This window comes from Palaemon carinicauda, chromosome 37 (genome assembly GCF_036898095.1).
Source record: "Palaemon carinicauda isolate YSFRI2023 chromosome 37, ASM3689809v2, whole genome shotgun sequence".
Lineage (NCBI taxonomy): Eukaryota > Metazoa > Arthropoda > Malacostraca > Decapoda > Palaemonidae > Palaemon > Palaemon carinicauda.
Genome location: NC_090761.1, coordinates 42,778,715 through 42,803,149, shown reverse-complemented (window position 1 = coordinate 42,803,149; position 24,435 = coordinate 42,778,715). Strand labels below are relative to the sequence as shown.

The 24,435-nt window shown below is 39.5% G+C and overlaps 1 protein-coding gene across 5 annotated transcripts in view; it reads left to right on the top strand.

Moving 5' to 3' along the window:
- LOC137629602 (latrophilin-like protein 1) overlaps positions 1-15,795 on the top strand; it is a 511,095-nt gene extending 495,300 nt beyond the window's left edge. For 2 of the 5 annotated variants that reach the window (XM_068361085.1, XM_068361084.1), the window contains exon 22: positions 14,968-15,794. In XM_068361085.1, coding sequence (XP_068217186.1) covers positions 14,968-15,204 — 237 coding nt within the window. In that variant the 3' untranslated portion in view covers positions 15,205-15,794. Of the gene's footprint in view, positions 1-14,967 lie in introns of all 5 variants that reach the window. The other 3 variants (XM_068361083.1, XM_068361082.1, XM_068361081.1) reach the window with 2 other exon arrangements.
- The last annotated feature ends 8,640 nt before the right edge of the window (positions 15,796-24,435 follow it).

Genomic DNA, 24,435 nt, shown 5'->3' with positions numbered 1-24,435 from the left:
GTAAATGCGATTCCACCTGTTCTAGTCGAGGGACATGGCATCCATCGCCTATGGTTGAGGGTCCATATAAGGGGCTACATAACGAGGTAGCTTCTTGTCACTCGTTGCGAAGAGGTCGATCTGCAGTTCCGGGAGTTTTTCCGAGATGAAGGAAAATGGGTCTGCGTCTAGCGACTATTCTGTCTCTATGGGCTTTTGCCTGGAAAGAGCGTCCGCCGTCACGTTGCGGAACCCTTGTAGGTGAACTGCTAATAGGTGCCATCCCTTCTTCCTTCCCAGGTAGAAGGTGACTAATATCACATGGTTGATGTGAGGTGATCTCGAGCCTTGTCGATTTAGACATTTTACTATCACTTTGTTGCCCAGGACCAATCTGATGTAGATTGCTCTGCGAGGGGATAGTTTCTTCAATGTCAGAAAAACTACCAGAGCTTCAAAAATGTTGATATGAGAGGTTTTGAACTGGTGCGACCAATTCCCTTACACTTTTCTCTCGTGAGAATGGCCTCCCCGTCCTTCCGAGGAGGCGATGGTGTCTATCACCACTGATGGTTGTGGTGGTTGCAGGGGAATTGTCCGTGCTAGGCTCTTGGCTGTTTACCACGTCCTTAACTGCTTGCGCAACAGGGTCGGGGTCAACCATAGTTGATCTCTTCGAGCGTTTGATGCGTATCTTCTCCAGACTCCTGGTGCATCTTTTAGACGTGCTTTTAGCACGGGGTCTGTCACTGCTGCGAACTGGAGAGAGCCCAATACTCTTTCCTGTTGGCATCTTGAAATCCTCTTGTGACGGATTAGTCTCTTGACAGCTCCCACTATCTCTCTCCTCTTCTTGGATGGATTGGAGAGGTGTTGTGACTTTAAATCCCTTTGGATTCCTAGCCAGTGGAACTTCTGAGCTGGAGAAAGGCAAGACTTCTTGCGATTGATCTTGAAGCCTGGTGTTCCAGGAACTGGATCACCTTGTTGGCTGCCTGCAGACAAGTAGTCTTGAATGCTGCCCATACCAGCCAATCGTCTAGTTATGCTACCACTTGAACTCCTTCGGCGCGTAGCTGCTGGACGATTATGTGTGCTAGCTTCGTGAATATCCTTGGGGCTGTGTTCAGTCCGAAGGGCATTGCTCTGAAGACAAACTTCTTCTGTAGCTTGAATCCTAGGTAGGAGGAGAAAGGGCGACTCATTGGAAGATGTCAGTAAGCTTCTCCTAGGTCTATTGAGACTGTGTACGCCCCTTTTTGTAGAAGGGTCCTCATGTGTTGCAAAGTAAGCATCCGAAACTTGTTGTTCTCAATGAACTTCTTGAGTGGAGACAAGTCTAGAATGACTCTGAGTTTATCTGAGTCTTTCTTGGGAAAACAAAACAGCCTTCCCTGGAATTTGATGGACTTCACTTTCCTTATTACCTTCTTGTTCAAGAGTTCTGAGGTATATTCATCCAACAAGGGGGTGAAGTGTTGGAAGAATTCTGGAAAATGGGGTGGAGTTCTGTTCCATTTCCATCCGAGTCCATTCGTGATTAGGCTGTGGGCCCAGGGATCGAAGGTCCAGCGATCTCGAAAGTAATACAGTCTGCCTCCTACCTGGAGTCACTCATTGCTTGGGGGGTCCTGCTGATTTGTTTCCACGACCACGTCCTCCTCGGCCCCGAGAGGAGTTACATCCGGGAGAACTTCTCTTAGGGCCTTTTCCTTTTTGACTAGGGTGAAAGGAAGTCGACTGCCCCTCATAGTTAGGGTTAAACACTGGCGACTGGGCTACCAGTTGTTGAGGGACCATCTGGAAGGTGGTCTGAGACATCGTGGTCATATTATTATTATTATTATTATTATTACTATCCAAGCTACAACTCTAGTTGGAAAAGCAAGATGCTATAAGCCCAGGGGCTCCAACAGGGAAAAATAGCCCAGTGAGGAAAGGAAATAAGGAAATAAATAAATGAAGAGAACAAATTAACAATAAATCATTCTAAAATAAGTAACAACGTCAAAACAGACATGTCATATATAAACTATTAACAACAACAAAAACAAATATGTCATAAATAAACTATAAAAAGACTCATGTCCGCCTGGTCAACAAAAAAGCATTTGCTCCAACTTTGAACTTTTGAAGTTCTACTGATTCAACCACCCGATTAGGAAGATCATTCCACAACTTGGTCACAGCTGGAATAAAACTTCTAGAGTACTGCGTAGTATTGAGCCTCGTGATGGAGAAGGCCTGGCTATTAGAATTAACTGTCTGCCTAGTATTACGAACAGGATAGAATTGTCCTGGGAGATCTGAATGTAAAGGATGGTCAGAGTTATGAAAAATCTTATGCAACATGCATAATGAACTAATTGAACGACGGTGCCAGAGATTAATATCTAGATCAGGAATAAGAAATTTAATAGACCGTAAGTTTCTGTCCAACAAATTAAGATGAGAATCAGCAGCTGAACACCAGACAGGAGAACAATACTCAAAACAAGGTAGAATGAAAGAATTAAAAAACTTCTTCAGTATAGATTGATCACCGAAAATCTTGAAAGACTTTCTCAATAAGCAGGAAGGTGTGCAGGTCTGCGTCATGTCCATGCCTTTTTATTCTTGGGCTGAGGACCTCTTAGAGCTCAAGCCCCACTTTTGGAGAAGGTCCCTGTTCTCCGTGGCTGTTCTGGCTATGATCTCTTGGATCCGTTCCTGTGGGAAAAGGTGTTTACCTCAGGTGCTCGAGGTAATCAGCTTCCTTGGTTTGTGTCTTATGGTCGCTGAGGCCAAAACAAACTCTCTGTAGGCTCTCCTCGCTCTGAGGAAAGCATATAAGTCTTTTACAAGGGTACCCATGTGAGACTTAGCCAGGAAGATGAACATTTCTGGGGCATTCTGTAGACCTGCACTCAATTTCAGGCAGTTCTGATGAGAAAGGGAGGCCGCAAGTCTCTCCTTCGTTTCCTGTTCCCGACTCAGAAGATGGTCTGGCAACTTCGGAAGGTTCTCATTGAACTGCTGGCCTGCTTTCTCTGGATCCAACTTAGAGACGGAGAATGTTAGGTGGACATCCTTCCAATTCTCCTCGCAGGTAGGCAGTGCTAGAGAGAATGGTTTGCATTCCTCTAGGGTCGGGCAGGGTTTTCTCTCGTCGACTACCTTGACGGCAAAATCTAGTGCTTTCTCCGAAAAGGGGAAAGAGATGGAGGAAGGAGCAAGAAAGGTAGGATGTCTCTTGCTCAGTGCTGAGACTTTGGAGTTGGTTTACTTGGATCCTTCCAAGATTCTCAGGAGGATGGCTTGCACTTTGTCATGCTCGAAGACAATGACCTCTTTGGGTACCGTTTCGTCATGGGATGCATGTTCATCCTGCAGTCTCACGTAACAGTCTGGGCAAGCTGAAAAGTTAGGCCAGAACTCAAGGTCTTCAAACAGTTTGGCCCCAACGTCTCCGAGACAAATAGTTTCCCATTTACCATGGGCATATGCGGAGGGGTTGGTTTCGGAGTAGTGAGGGAGATTCAACACTCTATGGGGCTTCTTAGTGGAGCCCTTGGTAGGTCCAGGGCAGTCCACCCTCTCCTGCAACAGTATCTGCTTCTGCCTGAGTGATTCTCTCATCGTTTCATCTTCCCTTTGGAACAATTCCATCATCCACTGAGGGTCTTCAGTTGCCGTTTAACTTCTTCCGCTTGTGGATGTTCCACGTCTTCTTCAGGTCCTCCTTGCAGTAGGTCCTGCTCAGTGTCAGTGGACACTTCTGACATCCTTTCTTGGTGGATATCCATGCCTTCCAGTGCCTTATCTATGTCCGTGTCAATCTTCAGTTGTATGAGGGGAGGCTGGACCTGTTCCTGGGGCACCATCGCGTTTGGTAGAGCCTTGGGGAAGAGTAGGCACCTTAGGGAGTCGTTGGGTAAGTACGGTCCCGGAGAGTTCTGGAACCTTCTTACCCATTTTTGAAGGGTCTCCCTCGTTGTATCCCTAGTCTCTATGTTGACTGGGGGGGGGGGGGCGGCTTCCCCAAAGCCATTGGCCAGTTGGGTTGAGCAGGTGGGGCAACCCTTTGGGTCCCAATACTTGAGGACTCCCGACACGATGCAGCAGGGGGCATGAGTCCTGCACTTCATGTGGCCACAAAAGTCTTTGCCTTTGTTGTTGCAGAACAAGGCTGCACACTTCTCCATTGGCTCCTCCTATAAAGGAAAAATGGCTCAATGAGTATTTAATTTTTATATCAATGATATAAAAGCGTACAATTCTTAACAATAGTAATTACTATAATTTATGGTAGCTTAGGATAGTAAGCTTGAAAGGAAGTAGAAATGACACATATCTGTATTTCCTCTCCCAGGCCATTGCTGAGATCTTCGTCAGTAATAATATTTAGTTTCCCTGATAGGGAGAATACAAGGTAGAAAAAACTCTAGGAACTAGAGTTAGAATTAGTAAGTGTCTTTACTAACATTATCCACCTGTAGTATGTATTAACACTGATCGGTGATATTTTTAGGGTCCTGATGATCGAAAAAACCATCTGGGTGTTGAGGGAATACTCAGCCTCAACATAATATCGTGGTCCCAACAATTGACTGCGACAGAAAACACAGAGTATGTTAGAAAACGTGTACTACTGTATAGTTGTAAACTGTAGTTTAGCCGGCAGCACTGCCGGTGTTAGGTTAGATTCTGGCTTCCAACCATCCAGAAAGGGCCTGTCGCCGGCTATGACGTCGGCGGTAAAAAATTGTGGATGGCAGCCCAAGGGAAAGCTGAGGACTTCCCAAAGTCTGTTAGGTTTCCCACTGGCATCCATCAGGAGCCGTCTCAATCTTCCCCCCAATAATATTCCCTTCCTGTGAAGGAAGGAAGTAAGGGGGAAGGTGGCAGAGACGGCTGAACTAACTGCTATCGGCAGGGTACCAGCTGGTAATGCAGTTACCCTAGCAAGCCGGGATGACTGTCAGAAAACCGGTGAAGGAGTTTTGTGCCGGCTATGTCGTCACTAAAGGACAGAAGGGGAAGGGTAAAGGGTCTTATAGTTCATTGAAATGAGAGATGGCAGCAGGTATGCCGCCTACCTTCAACAGTGTACTTAGGAAGCATGGCTTCCTGTGCTGACGACATCGTTGGTGGCAGAGGAAGCATGGTTCCTTTGCTGATGACATCTTCGGCGGCAAGACAAGGCACCCTGAGTTAGTCACTATCTAAATCAAAGCTGGAGGCAGCAAGAACTTTTGTTCTACTCGACGGCGATGAAGAAAGACAGTGGTTGCTGCCGATATCGGCGGTGGCACTCGGGTAGGGAGAAAGAGTTTAGCCTCTTCCCTCTGAGAGAGAATGAATATTGTAACTTATCTATAGATTCTAGAGAATGTAAATTCTCATACAAATCGAGAAGGAACGATAGGGTGAGGCTAAATGTGGGAAATTACTTTACTAACGTATATATGAGCGAGAGTAATCTAGCTTTGGTAGGATCCCCGGCCAAGGTAGTTGGTACCGCCGGGATTCCCGCTGCATACAATCAGTAAAGTCACATAATAGGAAGAGGAATAATATTCATGTATGCAAAATCACCACTTGTATAATTTGCCTAAATAGCTAACATTATAGCTTAATACGAGGAAGTGTTGCCCTACTGACTAAATAAATGAAATTGTAACGGCAACTGCAGTCGTAAAATGGCTGCCTCCGGTTCTCGGCAATGCTCAACCAAACACACTTAAATTATTGAAATTTATCTGTGAAAGGGAGACTAAAATTATACACAGGAAAGAATTAATACTCAACTTTCCAAAGAATGAAAATGCAGGAGATTGCATGATGAATATTCCCCATAACTTGTAACAAAACACCGGGTTAACACGGAAGCACAACTTGCCCAGAGAGCTACAAAAAAAAGGAATGGCGTCTTAGTAGTAATAGGGAAGGAGGTCCACAGGGTACCTAGATCGACACCCCCTTCTTTTGCCACTCTTCCCCCTTACATCAAAGAGTTAAATCTATTCGGGGTGAAGATTGCTATGTGTCGTATCTAAAAATACGTCCTCCGATATTATGAGATATCCTTAATTGGATACTCGCGCCAGGAGTTAGAATCCTGGAGACCTTCGGTTTATTTCTCTGGGAGTATCACTGTAGCAAATATCCCTTAGAAGGCTACCTAAAGGAACCCTTCCATCAGGACGACATGGCCCGACCCCCCCCCCAACAAAAATTTATATATATATGTATATACAGTATATATATATATATTTCTGGGCTCGAACCTGTGCCGCCCAGTGAATAAGCTCCTATTAGCACTTATTCTTAGGTAATTTACTGCTAAATATACCAGAGAAAAAATGTAAAGGAGTGCTAGGTTAACTAGCTCGCTCACCTATTGGTGTCGGTATAAAATTGGGCGTATAATCCAGAGGTCCCGCACTATTTAGATTCATCCACGACAGAAACCCCAATAGAGGAGAGCCGTTCAACCTCACTCGGTACTACTAACAATGCATCCGCTCAGAACCAAACTCCTTTTAGCACGACGAGTATAGTAACCCGCATTTTTGTTGTGCTCTCGATTTTGGTTTATTTTCCATTGAATTATGGCTTCTTCGTCGGTTTCCCAGGAGACACCGTCTAAGTTAAGTACCAAGCTGGGTTTTACTGTGTTTTGAGCAACCTAGATCGTTTAATATTTATATTATAGGAGTTTATTCTCTTCGTTCATACCGATCTTGCTTGATTCCATTTATAGTTGGTACTCCTGTTTTGAGAGCTTTTAGTTTCACTCGCGGTGTTACTATATGTATTATTTTTATTAAAAAATTTTATTTGTTATTATGGATATTCATTATTTAGCGTTTAGAACCCTCGTGGTTTAAATTTTGGGCCGATATCATTTACGTATCGTTATGGCTGCCGACCTTCGTGCTAGGCGGCAATGTTATTTTTTAAGCCATCAGGTGTGTCTTTTGTGATTTAATTATTATGTTGCATGCCTTGCCCAAAAATTTTTATGTGTTTATTTTATATTATCAACGCTATTACTATTATGATGAATATTGTGCTATTACTCCGTTTGATCTGTCTGGTTGGGGATCGTCAGTTGGTAGCCCAGCTGCTCCGTATCACGTGATTCTCCCCCATGCTCCCCCTCTCGCTAGGTGGGTGGCTAGGCTTCTCTCCCCCTCTCCCCTAGGGGACCGTTGCCTTCCCTCCTTGTAGAGGGGGTAGTTCAGTGTTTATGGACTTTGTCCTCCGGGTGTCCCGGCGGGTTCGGCTCTGTCTAGTCTGGTTGGCCACCGGTCAACAGAGTTGGATCCCGGTGCACCCTATTTTATATTCACTTATCACACTGGTTTATGTTATATGAAACCCTCTGGGTTCCGTTGGCGGTTCTTATCTACAGTTCCGCCCCCCTATTTAATTTATAACAGTTCCTATGATGATTATATGACAGATCACTACCCCGGAGTTCCTATACGATTTGGTTTTGGATACTTTTATTTCCCGGCCCGGGGCTTAGCCTCGCCCCGGGAAATCAGACACCCTGTGTCTTAAATTTTTGTTGTTGCATCCTTTTTTATACTCCCGGCTCGACCGGAATGGATGGCTATACTTTAGTCTAAGCTAGACTTTTGTTTAGGCCGGGTCCTCCGGACCCGCCCCTACTTAAGAATAGTACAGTTAAGCCCTAATCTTGTGTTAGGCTTATGTTAGGCCCGGGTCCTCCGGACCCGCCCCTACTTAAGAGAATTACAGTTTCTCATATACTATTTACTTTAGTCTTAAGCTAGACTTATGTTTAGGCCGGGTCCTCCGGACCCGCCCCTACTTAAGAGAATTACAGTTTCTCATATACTATTTACTTTAGTCTTAAGCTAGACTTATGTTTAGGCCGGGTCCTCCGGACCCGCCCCTACTTAAGAATATTACAGTTAAGCCCTAATCTTGTGTTAGGCTTATGTTAGGCCCGGGTCCTCCGGACCCGCCCCTACTTAAGAGAATTACAGTTTCTCATATACTATTTACTTTAGTCTTAAGCTAGACTTATGTTTAGGCCGGGTCCTCCGGACCCGCCCCTACTTAAGAGAATTACAGTTTCTCATATACTATTTACTTTAGTCTTAAGCTAGACTTAGGTTTAGGCCGGGTCCTCCGGGCCCGCCCCTACTTAAGAGAATTACAGTTTCTCTTATACTATTTACTTTAGTCTTAAGCTAGACTTATGTTTAGGCCGGGTCCTCCGGACCCGCCCCTACTTAAGAGAATTACAGTTTCTCATATACTATTCTTTTTATAGATGGTGCATTGTCAGACGACAGCCTGTGCAGCTGTTCTACATCAGCCCTGCGGCCATACTATCTGTCGGTCTCACGCCCTCTGCGGTGTGCAGCTGGAGGACATCGTGGTATGGCACCCGGATAACTGTGTGGTCTGTTTTGACCTCGTTACCACCCTTGGATCTGACTCGGTGAGTCCCGTTGGCTATGTTGCCTTCTTATTTATCTTACCTTTTTTGGCATACATACACTATTTAGTAAGATATCTATGGTCTTGAAGGACCACTGGGAGTCTGCCCTTTTATAATTCCCACTATTATTTCAGGCATCCCCGGAGCAAAAGTCTGCGGCTCGGGCCACACTGAAAGTGTGGGTTGGTGGTTTTGCCCGGAACGTGAAGTCCAAGCGGCCGTACGTCCTCTCCGAGGACTACTGTTCCCTGATTTACCCCAACGCCAAGTCTTCAGCCGCTGTGGCTAGGCATGTTGCAGCTCCCATCATTGCCCACATTGATGCCACCATAGCGGGGTTTATTGATCCAGAGCAGGATCCGTCGGACGCCCCCGGAGATCTAGAAGACAATGTTGCCTCCATGAACCTTGACGTGGAACCCATGTTATTGGATGATCCAGATACAGGTAGGGTGGTAAGTGAGGCAGGTGTTTCTGGCGCTGAGATTCCTATCCTCAGCCCCTCTCTTTCTTCTTCTTCTGATCGCTCTTCCTTCCATGGTTTTTCTGGGGACCGTGATTCGTCCAAACGATTACACCCGGTTCCCCCCAAGAATAAGTCTAGAACCTTACCTAAAGTTCATAAGCCTCATAAGGCTTCTCATGGTTCTAAACAGAATACAAACCTGTCATCTAAGGCTTCTGGCTCCTCCTCTAAGTCTCGCAACCCGGGAGTTCATTCCGCCACACCTGCTGCTAGCCCGGGCCTTTCCGAATCAGCCATGCTTCGCATCGTGTCGGAGATGCAGGCTAAGTTTGTATCAGAGATACAGTCTAAGATGGACACGATGTTCTCTAACATCGGTCAGAGACTTGGGGCATTAGAGCAAGGTGCTCCGGAGCGGGTCCAAAGCTCTCTCATCCCGGATGCCTCTAAGCTCCCGCAGTTTGCCAAAAACAACCCTTGGCGTATGGCTCTTCATTCCCCGTTCTCAGACGGAATGTTAACTTTGGAGGGCCTTGGCACTCGTCCCCTAGAGGACTTTGAATTCTTTCCTCCTGGTCTGGCATTTCCATTTCATGGTTATGCCAGGCTTACCGAGGAAGCTTTGGTTCGGTTAGACAAGGTCCCCAAGGAGACAGTCATCTTCCCAAAAGAGCAGGCCCAATCTGTGTGGGCCAGATTCCTGAATGACATCGGCTGCACCAACACTATGTTGACGCCTTATAAGAGCTCTTTTACAATGTTCCTAATGGACAAAAACTCCGTGACTCCATGTGTCAATAAGGTAGCAGAGCTTGCCTTCCAATATGCTCTGGAGGAGAAGCCCTTGCCTCCCATCCGAGAGGTGGATCCAATCTCCCTCCTTCTTCCTTCAGGCATTGAGTGTTGGGACAACGTCCATACCACATTTACCTCTGGAAAGCTAGCAGCAGACTGTGCTTCGGTAATGTTTAGTGAGCGGCTTCCCCGTCTCCCGGAATCCCTCATTAAACAGGAGTATGATTCTCACCTACGCGTTGGCCGTACTCTGAACCTGGCCACTTCCACGGAGTCGATAGCCTTGACTTACGATACTGAGAGTATTTTTAAATCTCTCAACAAGGCTACGTTGCAGTCATTATACTACGACCTGTATGACTTCGCTACTGCTAAACGCAAGTGTCGCAAACATGTCCTGGCAGAGGCGACTATTAGGCATGAACCTAATAAGCTGATCCGGTCCTCCTGTTGGGGTTCAAACCTCTTCCCTGAGGACCTTGTAGAGGAAGTCTTGGCGGAGGCCACTAGAGTCAACCAGAGCCTTAAAGCCCGTTGGGGTTTGACTCCTAAACGTAAATCTGACCCTGCAATTTACCAAGCCCGGGGTAGGAAGAAGCTCCGTCCATATACTTCCATTCAGTATCATCTCCAAGGGACTGGGGTGGAGTTGGATTCAAGGACCTCCTCCTCCGAACAAATTTCGTCAACATTCCACTCCGGACCTGGTCGAATTTGTCCAGGATCTTTTACAAAAGAACGCCGTACAAGAAACGAAACACCTGAAGTTTCAAGGTCGGCTGTTCAGTGTCCCGAAGAAGGATTCAGACAAGAGAAGAGTGATTCTAGACCTATCCCTTCTCAACTTGTCCATTCAATGCGACAAGTTTCGAATGCTTACCGTCTCGCAGGTGCGGACCTTACTTCCCCGTGGGGCCGTCACCACCTCTATCGATCTTACAGACGCCTATTATCACGTCCCGATAGCGAGACACTTCCGTCCGTACCTAGGCTTTCGCTTAGGGGACAAAAGTTACTCCTTCAAGGTGATGCCTTTCGGGCTCAACATCGCCCCAAGGATCTTCACAAAGTTAGCAGAAGTCGCTGTTCAGGAACTCAGGAATCAAGGGATTCAAGTAGTAGCCTATCTGGACGACTGGCTCATTTGGTCAGACACCTCCCAAAATTGCCTAAAAGCCACTCACAAAGTCATCCATTATCTTCAATCTCTAGGCTTCCAGATCAACTTCAAGAAGTACCGTCTTCTTCCAAAATCGAAGTTCCAATGGCTCGGCCTGCAATGGGATCTTATATCTCATACTCTGTGTCTTCCCAGACCCAAGAGGTTAGAGATTGCAAGGAACACCAAACGCTTTCTCAAAGACAAAGTAAGTTCCAGACGACTCCAAGAGAGGATTCTGGGGTCCCTTCAGTTTGCCTCAGTGACGGATCTTCTTCTGAAGGCAAAATTGAAAGATATCAATCGTGTCTGGCGTTCGAGGGCGAACCGGAAGCTCCGGGACAGGAAAGTCCGCCTTCCTCCCATTCTACGGGAAAGACTTCTTCCTTGGACAAGAGCAAACAGTCTGTCAAAGTCAGTTCCCCTTCGATTTCCGCCTCCGAAATTAATCATTTCACACGGACGCATCCTTGTCAGGTTGGGGCGGTTATTCTCAGCTCAAGAAAGTTCAAGGTCTTTGGACTCCCTTGTTCCGCCAATTTCACATCAATGTGCTAGAGGCCATGGCAGTTCTTCTAACCCTGAAACGTCTTGCTCTTCCCAAGAAACAACACCTTCGTCTGGTCCTCGACAGCGAAGTGGTGGTCCGCTGCCTCAACAGAGGCGGGTCAAAGTCAGGGCCTCTGAACCATGTTCTAGTAGCCATATTCTCCCTAGCAGCCTTGAACCGTTGGCATCTTTCAGCTGTCCACCTGGCGGGAGTCCGGAATGTAGTGGCAGACGCCCTGTCCCGGACCTCCCCTCTAGAATCGGAATGGTCACTCGATCTAAAGTTATTTCGGTGGATTCTCTCTCAGGTTCCCGGTCTCCAAGTGGACCTCTTCGCCACGGAATCCAACCACAAATTGAGAGTATATGTGGCTCCCAATCTAGACCCTCAGGCTTACGCCACAGACGCCATGTCACAGAATTGGGACACCTGGGAAAAGATTTATCTCTTTCCCCCGGTGAATCTTTTGCTGAAAGTTCTAGACAAACTGAGATCCTTCAAGGGACAGGTAGCCTTGGTCGCACCCAACTGGCCCAAGAGCAACTGGTATCCTCTCCTGCGAGAGTTGAGACTGTACCCTCACCCGATACCCAATCCGGTTCTGTCTCAGATAGTACAAACACGCGTTGTGTACGCTTTCTCAAACATTCAGAGCGCCCTAACTTTGTGGACTTTATGAAGTTTGCGGCTATGCATGGTGCCAATATTGATCCTCAAAACACCTTGTTCCTAGAATCGGATAAACGGGATTCCACCATCCGCCAGTATGACTCTGCAGTTAAAAAGTTGGCAAAATTTTTAATAGACTCAGACGTAAACTGTATGAACTTGAACCTTACAGTCACTTTCTTTAGATCTTTATTAGAATCAGGTCTGGCAGCCAATACTATCACCACTATTAAATTGGCTCTGAAAAAGATCTTCCTAGTGGGTTTTAACATAGACTTAACCGACTCTTTGTTAGCTTCAATTCCGAAAGCTTGTGCCAGACTGAAACCGGTTACTCGTCCTACTCCGGTGACCTGGTTCCTTAATGACGTACTCAGATTGGCTTCTGATACCATTAACAGTTCTTGTGATTACATTCCCCTTCTCAGGAAAACACTTTTCCTGGTGAGCTTGGCTTCCGGGGCAAGAATTTCTGAATTGGCAGCCTTGTCGAGAGACCCGGGTCATATTGACTTCCTGCCTTCGGGAGAGGTCCTTCTTTCTCCTAACAAATTCTTTTTGGCTAAGAACGAAGACCCTCAAAACAGATGGTCTTCCTGGAAAATTGTTCCCCTCACGCAAGATCCGTCTCTGTGCCCTGTTACTACTCTTAGGTCTTATTTATCCCGGACCTCCTCTAACTCCTCGGGGCCTCTATTCGTTAGAGAACAAGGCGGTACCATTACTATTAAAGGGATCAGGCAACAAATCTTGTATTTTATTAAACAAGCTAACCCTGACTCTTTTCCTCTTGCACATGATATCAGGGCGGTTGCTACCTCGGTGAACTTCTTTCACCACATGAATTTTACAGACCTTTCCAGGTATACAGGGTGGAAATCACCGTCAGTGTTCAAGAAACACTACCTTAAACATTTGGAAGCCCTAAAATTTTCTACAGTAGCCGCAGGGAGCGTAGTTACTCCCAAGTAACTCACAGGTTAATGCCTTGACTCTTTATCTCTCCCTCTTACCTGCCTCATTTATACCCTATTGTATTCGTTGGTCTCGCACCTGAATACTGTTATTATATTTGTAAATTTTATGCTCCTGAGTATCTGTATATATTATCACTCACGGCATTATTATACCTACCGTATTGGATTTATGTTCATATTTAAGATACCCTTATAATTGTTTTTTGGTACTCATCTCTGATTAAAAGCATCCTGTATTTCCCTTACGCTTATGTTTTTTCCTTTATTTTGCAAGTTTGGTGACATTTTCTCTTGTATAGATTCACTGGGCGGCACAGGTTCGAGCCCAGAAAAGGGATTTTGACGTAGGAAAAATCTATTTCTGGGCGAAGGACCTGTGCCGCCCAGTGAACCCTCCCAGCTCCTCTCCCTTGGAGTCCCCAAACTTTGGGTGCTAAGGAGTTGGGTTCTGAGCGGATGCATTGTTAGTAGTACCGAGTGAGGTTGAACGGCTCTCCTCTATTGGGGTTTCTGTCGTGGATGAATCTAAATAGTGCGGGACCTCTGGATTATATGCCCAATTTTATACCGACACCAATAGGTGAGCGAGCTAGTTAACCTAGCACTCCTTTACATTTTTTCTCTGGTATATTTAGCAGTAAATTACCTAAGAATAAGTGCTAATAGGAGCTTATTCACTGGGCGGCACAGGTCCTTCGCCCAGAAATAGATTTTTCCTACGTCAAAATCCCTTATATATATATATATATATATATATATGTATATATAGATAGATAGATAGATAGATAGATAGATAGATAGATAAATAGATATATATATATATATATATATATATATATATATATATACAGTATATATATAGATATAGATATAGAAGATATAGATATAGATATAGATATATATATATATATATATATATATATATATATATATATATATATATAAATATATATATATATATATATATATATATATATATATATAAATATATAAATATATATATATATATATATATATATATATATATATAAATATATAAATATATATATATATATATATATATATATATATATATATATATATACACACACACACATATATGTGACCAACTATATAGGAACCATTGCTAAAAGTTTCATGGAATCTACTGAGCTACCTTCTGGGGAAAATTCAATGAGTTGGCCAAAGCAAACCTTTTGAGAGACAAGATATCTATCTATTATTGTACAGTTATATAACGGAAATTCCCCTCCTTCGCTCTTTGAAATCCTTCGTGGTTTAAAGAGTGGCAAATTATCTTTTAAATCTTTCACACAAATGAGAGACTTCTCGTATGTAGAGTTAGTCATATCTGATGTTATCAGCTTACCAAATTTCTAAATGTGTGAATTTGTTGGAAAAAAGTATCAAATCATCAAAGATGTACATAAATTCTAGTTTTACCCACATATAGCTAAATTGATATTGCACAGTTATCGAGATATATTTGTTTTATTATTTTTTCCCTGTGCATTACTAATAATTGGTTATTGGATTTTGATCTGCAGAAAATTTGTCATAGTTTTTTGTTGATTATAAATTGTAATGTTTCTTTCTTAACTTTAACCACTTAAATAGATATCATAATTTGTGTGTTTCTTCCTTCTGAAATTTAAGGTAACTAGCAACCTACTTCCCCCACTCCAGTTTTTATATTTTTTATAATTCAAGATATTAATAATCTTCTTTTTACTATAGTATACTTTTATTTGAATTAGGCTCTAATGAGATCTTATAATTTAGGGATTTATGACAAGTACCCTAAGCCTCCATAGCACTTTGTATGGTAAACAATTTGTATTCACTTTTATGAGATGGCTTAATCTCGGATTAATGCATGAAATTTATCTTCTCCAAATTTACTTACAGATTTATAAGAGCTATCTTTCTGGATGCTGCCAGAGGAAGGATCCTTTGCTTGTAAATGGTCTTAGTGGAGAAAATTCTCTAAATATAGAACTATCTAATTTTGATAAGACCCAGAGCACAGACTTGGAGAATGATTCGTATAGCAAGGAATCTGAAGAAACGCGGACAATGCTCTCTTTGCCAAGGCAACCCCGAGGAAGAAAGGTGGCGGAAATTTGTCAACACTTTGAGAAATAGGTGTTCTTTTGATTGCGACATTTATTCTTGACTGTTAATCTACCATGAGCCTTGGATTTATTATAGTTTATACCGTAGTTATGTTGCTCTAGTACATTTAAGTTGTACAGCATATGTCTTGAATGTAGTGATAAAAACACGACATCAGTAAAAAAATGTACTGTATATAGTATGCTGAACGACTGAATTTTATTTGAGTGCAAATTTGGACGTAAGATTGAAGGGCCTTCAAAGAAAGTGGTTTTATCTTGTGTAAAGTGAAGCCTTTGTTATGTTTGATTGAGAATACGTACCTTCAAGTCCTTGCTTGGCTCAAAATATCTTATTTTGTTTTATATAATGTAAGGAAATAATGCAAAACTAATATAATGCCATTTTGTTTCTTCCTCTCAAAAGTTTGAAGGACTTACTTTTTTCTTTTTGTGTAATAAAATATACCTCAATAACTCATTGTTTCCAATTTACTAAGACTGAATGAAAGATTAACTGATCAAATGATTAATCATAATAAAATGTCATATATGAATCATATCTTTTTCAGAGGAAAATTTACAATTTATATTTTGAAGCTCGGGAGTGTGTGTGTATGTGTGTTTGTGGATATTGATAGAGTAGATAAAATGAGTTATAACTTCACAAATTTATTTGTTAAATCTTATATTTTTGTATCTTGTTTACATTAAAGAGGGTCTTAACTTATTATGATACTACAATTTTTATGCACATGTCAATACATTATCACATTTGATTATTTAAGTCAAATTCAGAATTCACCATTTGTTTCATAGGTTTTTGCCTTGAATATTTAATATGTATATATATACAAATATACTGTATATGTATATATATATATATATATATATATATATATATATATATATATATATATATATATATATATATATATATATATATATATATATATATTACACATATATATATATATATATATATATATATATATATATATATATATATATATATATATGTGTGTGTGTATGTTTGTATGTGTGTATTTGTGTTTATGTAAAAAATTTAGTCTTAGATGTTTTGAACGATTTTGACATTAACACGTCTTGAAAAGGGTTTTTTTTTTTTACTCGGTACATACCCTTACGAGAAAACTAGTTTTTGGGAGAAAAAACAAGTTACCCAAATGTGGAAAAGGCAGTTAACCAGTAAAATCTCCTAATGTAACTCTCCTCAACCTAATCTAGCCTAGCATAGGGTATAGGGTCATACCCAGACTGGATACCTTCCCTATCCATATATTCCCCTATAGGTTGCCTTTAGGAGAATATAGGGCAATGGTATTTACAAGGATACATCCTAACATAAGGTGCTAGGACATCCTAACATAAGGGGTTAGGATCTATCAGACTAAGAGCAGCTGGGTCATGTCAAACATATATAACCCTGCCTTTCTAGGGAGTGTTAGGACTTGTAGGGTCAGTAGCTTTGACATCTGATATGTCATGGTTGCAGATGGACGCCATCCTGGAGAATACCTGTAAAATTTATGATACAGTAACCCTAAAAGTGGCCCTTTTTACACGAGATTGAGGGCTACAGGGCTCTTAATGACTACCCTTATAATACCATTGTTTACAGAAAAGACAGTTAGCACCATGGTGTAGAAGACTATGAGAGATTGTGTAAGTCAAGATACCTCATCCTCATAGGATTTATGGAAAAACTGACATACAAATCAGATGTAAAGTTTGAAACCATATAAACATCAATACTAATTAATATAATTGTATTATCTACAAAAAAGCCTGAAAATCCATTTAATATTGTCTAATTTCAAGGTCCCTATTTTAAAGAAGATAGACAAAAGTAGTACTGTATATTAGAGTTACACCAGTCTCTAGAAACCCTTCAATATGTCAAAATGTAGGGGGGAGCACGTTAGACTAAACACTTGGTTTGATAAACCATTCAATATTGTCTAATGGTGGGCTTGTAATTATAAAGTTAGACAAAAGTCACAAATTGGGCAAAACTTAAAAGTACTGTTGTAAAAAATATTGTGACTTAAATGAACAAAAAGATCAGATGGTTGTATTCTTCAGATTTCTTAAGACATTTCGACAGATTCATACAGAAACAATTTCAATACAAATATTATGTAAGTACTATATGGTAACTTATAGAAAAGTCAAGTGATATACAGGGAACTAGACAAAGGTTATTATCAAATCAATGAAGAATTGATGTGGAGCCTGCTGAGAATGTATATTGTATAAGTCAGAGAGTGACTGGTGTAGTGCTAAGGGATCTAAGACAATAGTGTTTTATGTCTCCATGGCTGTGCAATATATTTACCAGTGTATTGATGTGAGGAAACATGATAAATGCTGAGATAACTTGCCTCTGTACATGTTAAGATGTGATAAGAAAATGTGTCCAATTAATTTTTTAATTATTGATTATTGCAGGTAATACTGTTTGATCCGTGAAATTTAAGAAAATTACAGAAATAGGCAAAACATTTTGAAAGGTGTTTGTAATAAGTGGAAGTAGAGAATGAATGTCACTATAATTTTATGAGAGTAAATTAAGCAATGAATGCTCATTGGATGGGTGGAAGAATGAATTCGGTTAAATGGTATAAGTAAGTACAGTAGGTGTAAATGTACCAAATAATGATAAGATGCTAGGAGAAGTAAGTTACAGCATGGGAAGGGCAAGAAAAGTAACAGTTGTGTTCAAAAGATGGGTAAGAGATCTGAATTATCTATTGAAGCTAAGGTAGAAATGTGTGCAGTGATCATTGGATGTGCATGAAATAAATATTTGAAGCATTTTAAGTTAACTATTTGCTTAGCTTTAGAATTGTAAGTGAGGACTGGAAATACATGAAAGTTGTTAAAATGTTAGAGTAGGTAAGATGAGGATTAAGGGGAATTCAGAGGTGATTTGGTTATTAATACAATGAAAAAATAACTGTTTGATAGAGTCAGGTAGTTAGTCACTCCCCCCATCCATTTCATCAATCTGTAGGCGGCACATTGCTTACCGAAACCAAGAGCAGGTAATGCCATCACCTGGTTGCGTAGTAGTGCGTTACTCATCACATTAGCATCGGTTACATCTTGGCTTACAATATGCATTCAAGATTTTGATGTTGCTCTTTTTTTTTCTGTGTGTGTGTGTGCTTTCCATCATGTTTGGAAAGAGTAAGGGAGACTTCTGATGGCAGTGCATCAAAGAAAAGGACAGCCATTATGATGGAAATCAAAGTTGACATAGTGAAGCGAAATGAAAAATGGAAGGCCCCCTTTGAACGTAAGTGGTGCGTTAGGCCTTGTTCTATCATCAAGGATAAACACTGCGTCCTTCATCATATGAAAGGATCTATCCCTATGAAGTTGACCATTATTATGGAATGACGCTGTGGTCTTATAATTGAGATGGAGTGGCTGTCGGTGCTCTTGTTTGGATTACCAGAATCAGTGGTATATCTCAGTGAGCCGTATGTTGATTCAAGAGAAGGCTAAGTGTTTATTTGAGCCCTTGAAAAGTCAAAAAGGGGAAGAGAGGTAAAATGAGGGGTGGTTTATGAGATTTTAAGGCTCATGCTAATTTGTATAACCTTAAGGTGCAAAGTGAAGCTGCAAGTGCTGATAATGAAGGAGCAAGTAAAAATACCTGATGCATTGTTTGAGATTACTATGAAAGGTGGGTTGTGTGCTGAACAAATCTTCAATGTGGATGAGACAGGCTTATCCTGGAAACTTATGTCGAACCGGACCTACATCACTAAGGAGAAAAAGATGGTACCAGGACACAAAGTTGGCAAGGAGAGACTGACCTTGCTTCTTATAGGTAATGGTCCTGGCAACTGCAAACTGAAGCCTCTGCTGTTGTATCATGCTGAAAATCTTAGGACACTTAGGGGTTTTTGGAAAAGTCAGCTACCCATCATCTGGAAGAATAATAGGAAGTCATTGGTTGTCCTCTTTGTTATTTGAGTATGTTTTTTTCTGAGATCTCTTTGACTTGCTCCATAACTATCATCCAACTCTTCCCACTTTCTCTTAAAGTTAAAAGTGTAAAGATTGAATTTCTCTATTTGATATTATGAATATTCACCCATTAAAAGACGAAAAAGACAAAACTGTCATTCAATCATGATTTAAAAAGAAGTATATTTAATTCTAAGGTATATGGGTCTCTTGAATATGTCAGTCAACGGATTTATTGACTCTAGACGCTGCTTACTATAAAGGACTTGTAACAATCGGAGGACTGGTCGTTTATTCATTTTTTTTTCATGTTATCAGCTGTGAATAAGTGGATTTCCAAATAATGATTTTATCATTTTATAATGGATTATTTATGTAAAACCAAGTATTACATATGCATAAGCATTATATACCATGTTAATGATTTTTGTTAAACACCTTTATTTTATAAATATATATATATATATATATATATATATATATATAATATATATATATAATATATGTATATATATAATATATATATATATATATATATATATATATATATATATATATATATATATATATATATATATATATATATATATAATATATATATATATATATAAGATATATATAATATATATATATATATATATATATATATATATATATATATATATATTATATATATATATGTATATATATATATATATATATATATGTGTGTGTGTGTGTGTGTGTGTATGTATATATATATGTGTGTGTGTGTATATATGTATGTAGAAGATCCAACTGAAATCATAACTATCAGATATTGTATGAAAAGTTCATAATGAAATACTGTAATAAAACATTATCATGTACTATTTATTGACTTTTGCAGCTAGAAATTGTAGGCATGTGACTCAGGTGAAGCCTAGCCTACCCTAGGCCAAAATTTAACAAAATTCAACTTGGAAATGGCATCTCGGAACCTATTGAGTTTGTAAGTTGAGGGATTTCTATATACAGTATAATACAATTCAAATTTGGGATATGCATTGTTTCGTTTTGCTTCACTATCTGCTGTATTAATCAAATTATGAAACCACCAAAAATGTTTGAATACAGTATAGATGACTATTAATAATATTTCTTTTATTTTTACTAAATTACAGGTACTAGCTATTCCAACTTAACCATACAGTTCTATTTTCATGACATACTGTACATCCTTTGGTCCACCATACTGAAACCCGATGGAAAGCAAGTGGAATTTAGAAAGATGTGAAATGGGTATAAGATGTATTACAGCTGGTCACAAGAGAGAACAAACGCAGTTGTGGTCATATTAGGTAATAACTAGAAGGAAACAGGAAAAAGTAGCAGAAGTAAAGGGAGTAAATAATAGACTTTTGAAGATTCCAATGATAATAGGGGATCAGATAGTAAATAAAACTTCTGCATATACTCCTAAGATTGGGTGCCAAGATTAAGAGAAAGAATTATTTAGATAAGAGTTAGAGGCCCCTATTAGAACAGTGAAAGGGGAGAGGAAGCAAACAACAGGAGCAAAAAAAATGGATTCAAGCATCTACTCCACATCATTGTCTTTATATCGAGAAATGTTACTGCAATCTTGTGGGTATGGTGAGAACGGAAATTAAGACCTGGCAACTATATGCGCAGAATGACGAGTGTCGACCATGACGTCCCCGTGACGTTTACACCTGCCATGGCCCCATTTCTGCGTGGTTATGAAATAATATATAAGTTGCAGTGAGTTATACTGCTTTTTTGGTGGAACTTAAAGATACTAAATAGTTATTAAGTCTGGATAAAGTAATTTGTAGCTTCACTTGTGTTTATTATTTAATTAATAGGCAATTCTTACGAAAAAGAAGACATAAATTAAAAAGCTCGGATGGCAGTTAGAGAGGTGATTGTGCTAGGGAAAGTACATGCCTGTTAAATACAGGTATTGACAGGGGTTCCGACTTACACCTTACTTAGTGCCTACTGTTGACATTTTATATCATGTCTAGAATGCTTCACCATTATCCACAAGGTTGTCGTAATGCTTTTGTGTTGCGACTCTTAACATACTACAAGAGGGAACAAGACAACAATAAACTGAAGATTGGATTGAATAGATTGGTATTATGTTGTTATGTTCAATGGCATACCATCACAGACATGTATAGTTGAATATTATGCATTATCAGATTCTCTCTCTCTCTCTCTCTCTCTCTCTCTCTCTCTCTCTCTCTATATATATATATATATATATATATATATATATATATATATATATATGTGTGTGTGTGTGTGTATATAAGTTCAAAGTTGCAGCAATATTTTTTTTTTATGTTGAACATGCTGACATAAGTCTTTTTATAGTTTATATATGACATATCTGTTTTGACGTTATTACTGTTTTTAAAATAATTTGTTGTTAATTTGTTCTCATCATTTATTTATTTCCTTATTTCCTTTCCTCACTGGGCTATTTTTCCCTGTTGGGAGCTCTTGGGCTTATAGCATTTTGCTTTTCTAACTAGGGTTTTAGCTTGGCTAGTAATAATAATAATATATATACATATATATATATACATATATATATATATATATATATATATATATATATATATATATTTATATATATGAAATCTCAAGCAGACTGGAATGGGATTTTTCAAGATCTTTTAGGCTTGAATTGGTTACAATTGTATAGTAGTGTTGATCCTGTAGTCCATTTAAATGAGAATCTAGTCAGCATAATTGATAGGCGTATCCCTTCCCATGTACTAAGTACTGAGTGAAGGTCAAACCATAGTTCAATGATGATTGTAGACGTGCTTATTTGGAGAAGCCGGAGGCCTATCATCTATGGAAGGGTAACAGATCAAATTTTACCTGGAATAACTATAATCAGCCTAGAGCTTTTGCTCAGAGAGTTTATGCTTCAACGGAAAAAGAATACAATTTAACCATAAAATAAACTTTCTGGTACAACCTAGGGGCATAAGTGGTGGACTACCCTTAAATTTGCACTCTTTGGTGTAGATGCAACAGTTCCCCCTTTACTTTGAACTAGATGGCTCTGTCACTCACTGTCCTAAGGAAAAGGCAACCCTTTTGGCAGATGTGTTTGACAGCAAGCAGAGTAATGAGAAACTCGAACTTCCTCACTCCTGTAATACTGAGGCTAAACTAACAAGTTTAGCTTTTCGATCTCATAAAATTAAAGCTCTGTTGATGGACCTTGATGCTTATGAAGGTGTAGATGCAAATGATATTTTTCCTTTGATTTTATAAAGACTGCAGATTTCTTAGCTCTAAAGTTATCTGTTATTTTGTGCAAGTTAGCAAGAAGAGAAGCTTTTAGAACTTGTTGGAGAATTGGTAATGTTACTCCACTATGTAAATGTTTGTGGTAGCTCAAGTCCAACTTATTGCCACCCAATTTCCATAACTCCCTCATTATCTAAAGTTTTTGAACGTCTTTTGGCAAAACGTCTTAATAGGTATGCTGAAGGTAATCATCTGTTCCCTAGTTTGCAATTTGGTTTTTGTAAAGGCCTTGGAGCATGTGCTGTCCTTCTTACAATCTCCAATGCTGTACAGAAATCCCTTGATTGTGGTTGGTAAGTTTGTATGATTGGCCTTGATTTCAGTGCTGCCTTTGACCGTGTTAATCATGAGGCCCTTGTTTTCAAACTCAAACAGTTGGGAGTGGGTGGGTCATTTCTTAGCATTATTGTTGAATTTTTAAGTAATATATCGTAAAGAGTTGTTGTTGATGGGAACCATAGTGAGTATAGGAATATGATATCTGGGGTTCCTCAGGGTAGTGATTTTGGCCAATTACTTTTCATACTATATACACATGACATGTGGTTTGGTCTAGAAAACAAGCTTGTTGCATATGCAGATGATGCTACTCTCTTTGCGTCAATTTCATCTCCTGAATGTAGATCTGGGGTTGCTGAATCCCTTAATAGAGATCTAGCTAAAATTAGTGCATGTTGCAAATTATGGGGTACGAAGTTGAATCCTAACAAAACTTAGAGTATGATTGTAAGTAGGTCAAGAACTGTGGCTCCTCAACATCCTGATCTCAGCATTGATAATGTTTCTTTTACTATGTATGACTTTTAAAATATTAGGTGTAATTCTCGATAGGAAATTCTTTTGAGAAACATAACAGGTCTCTCTCTTCTTCAGTTGCACAAAAAAATTGGCTTATTGAAAAAGTCTTTAAAAGATTTTTGGTGATCAATCTATTCTGAAGAAATGTTTTAATACTCTCATTTTAACGTGTTTAGAGTATTGTTCTCGTCTGGTCTTCAGCCGCTGATTCTCATCTTAATTTGTTGGACAGAAACTTGGGTCTATTAAATTTCTTATTCCTGATCTAGATACTAATCTCTGGCACCGTCGTTCAATTAGTTCATTATGCATGTTGCATAAGATTCTTTATAATTCTGAATATCTTTTACATTCTGATTATCCCGGACAGCTCCATCCTGTTCGTAATAGGCTACTAGGTATGCAGTTAATTCTAATAGTCATGCCTTATCCATCATGAAGCTCAATACTACACAGTACTCTAGAATTTTTATTCCAGTTGTGACCAAGTTGTGGAATAATCTTCTTAATCAGGTAAATGAATCGATGGAACTTCAAAAGTTCAAACTTGTAGCAAATGTTTATATGTTGAACAGGCTTACATAAGTCCTTTTATAGTTTATAAATCAAATATCTGTTTTAATGTTATTAATTTTTTTTTAAATATTTTATTTTAATTTTCATTACTTCTTATGTTGTTTATTTATTTCCATTCCTCACTGGGCTATTTTTCCCTATTGGAGCCCTTGGGCTTATAGCATCTTGCTCTTCCAACTAGGGTTGTAGCTTAGCTAGTATATATATATATATATATATATATATATATATATATATATATATATATATACTGTATATATGTATATGTATATACATACATATATATATATATATATATATATATATATATATGTGTGTGTGTGTGTGTATATATGTATATATACACACACATATATATATATATATATATATATATATATATATATATATATATACATACATATATTTTATATATATATTTAGATATATATATATTATATATATGTATATGTATTCTTATGAAGCTAGTCTAGTGTAGAGTAAATACCATAGTTTATTTTATTCATATTTCATGTGTGCATTGAAGAGATGATAGCCAGTATGTAAAATGAGCTCCTCTCATGTAGAT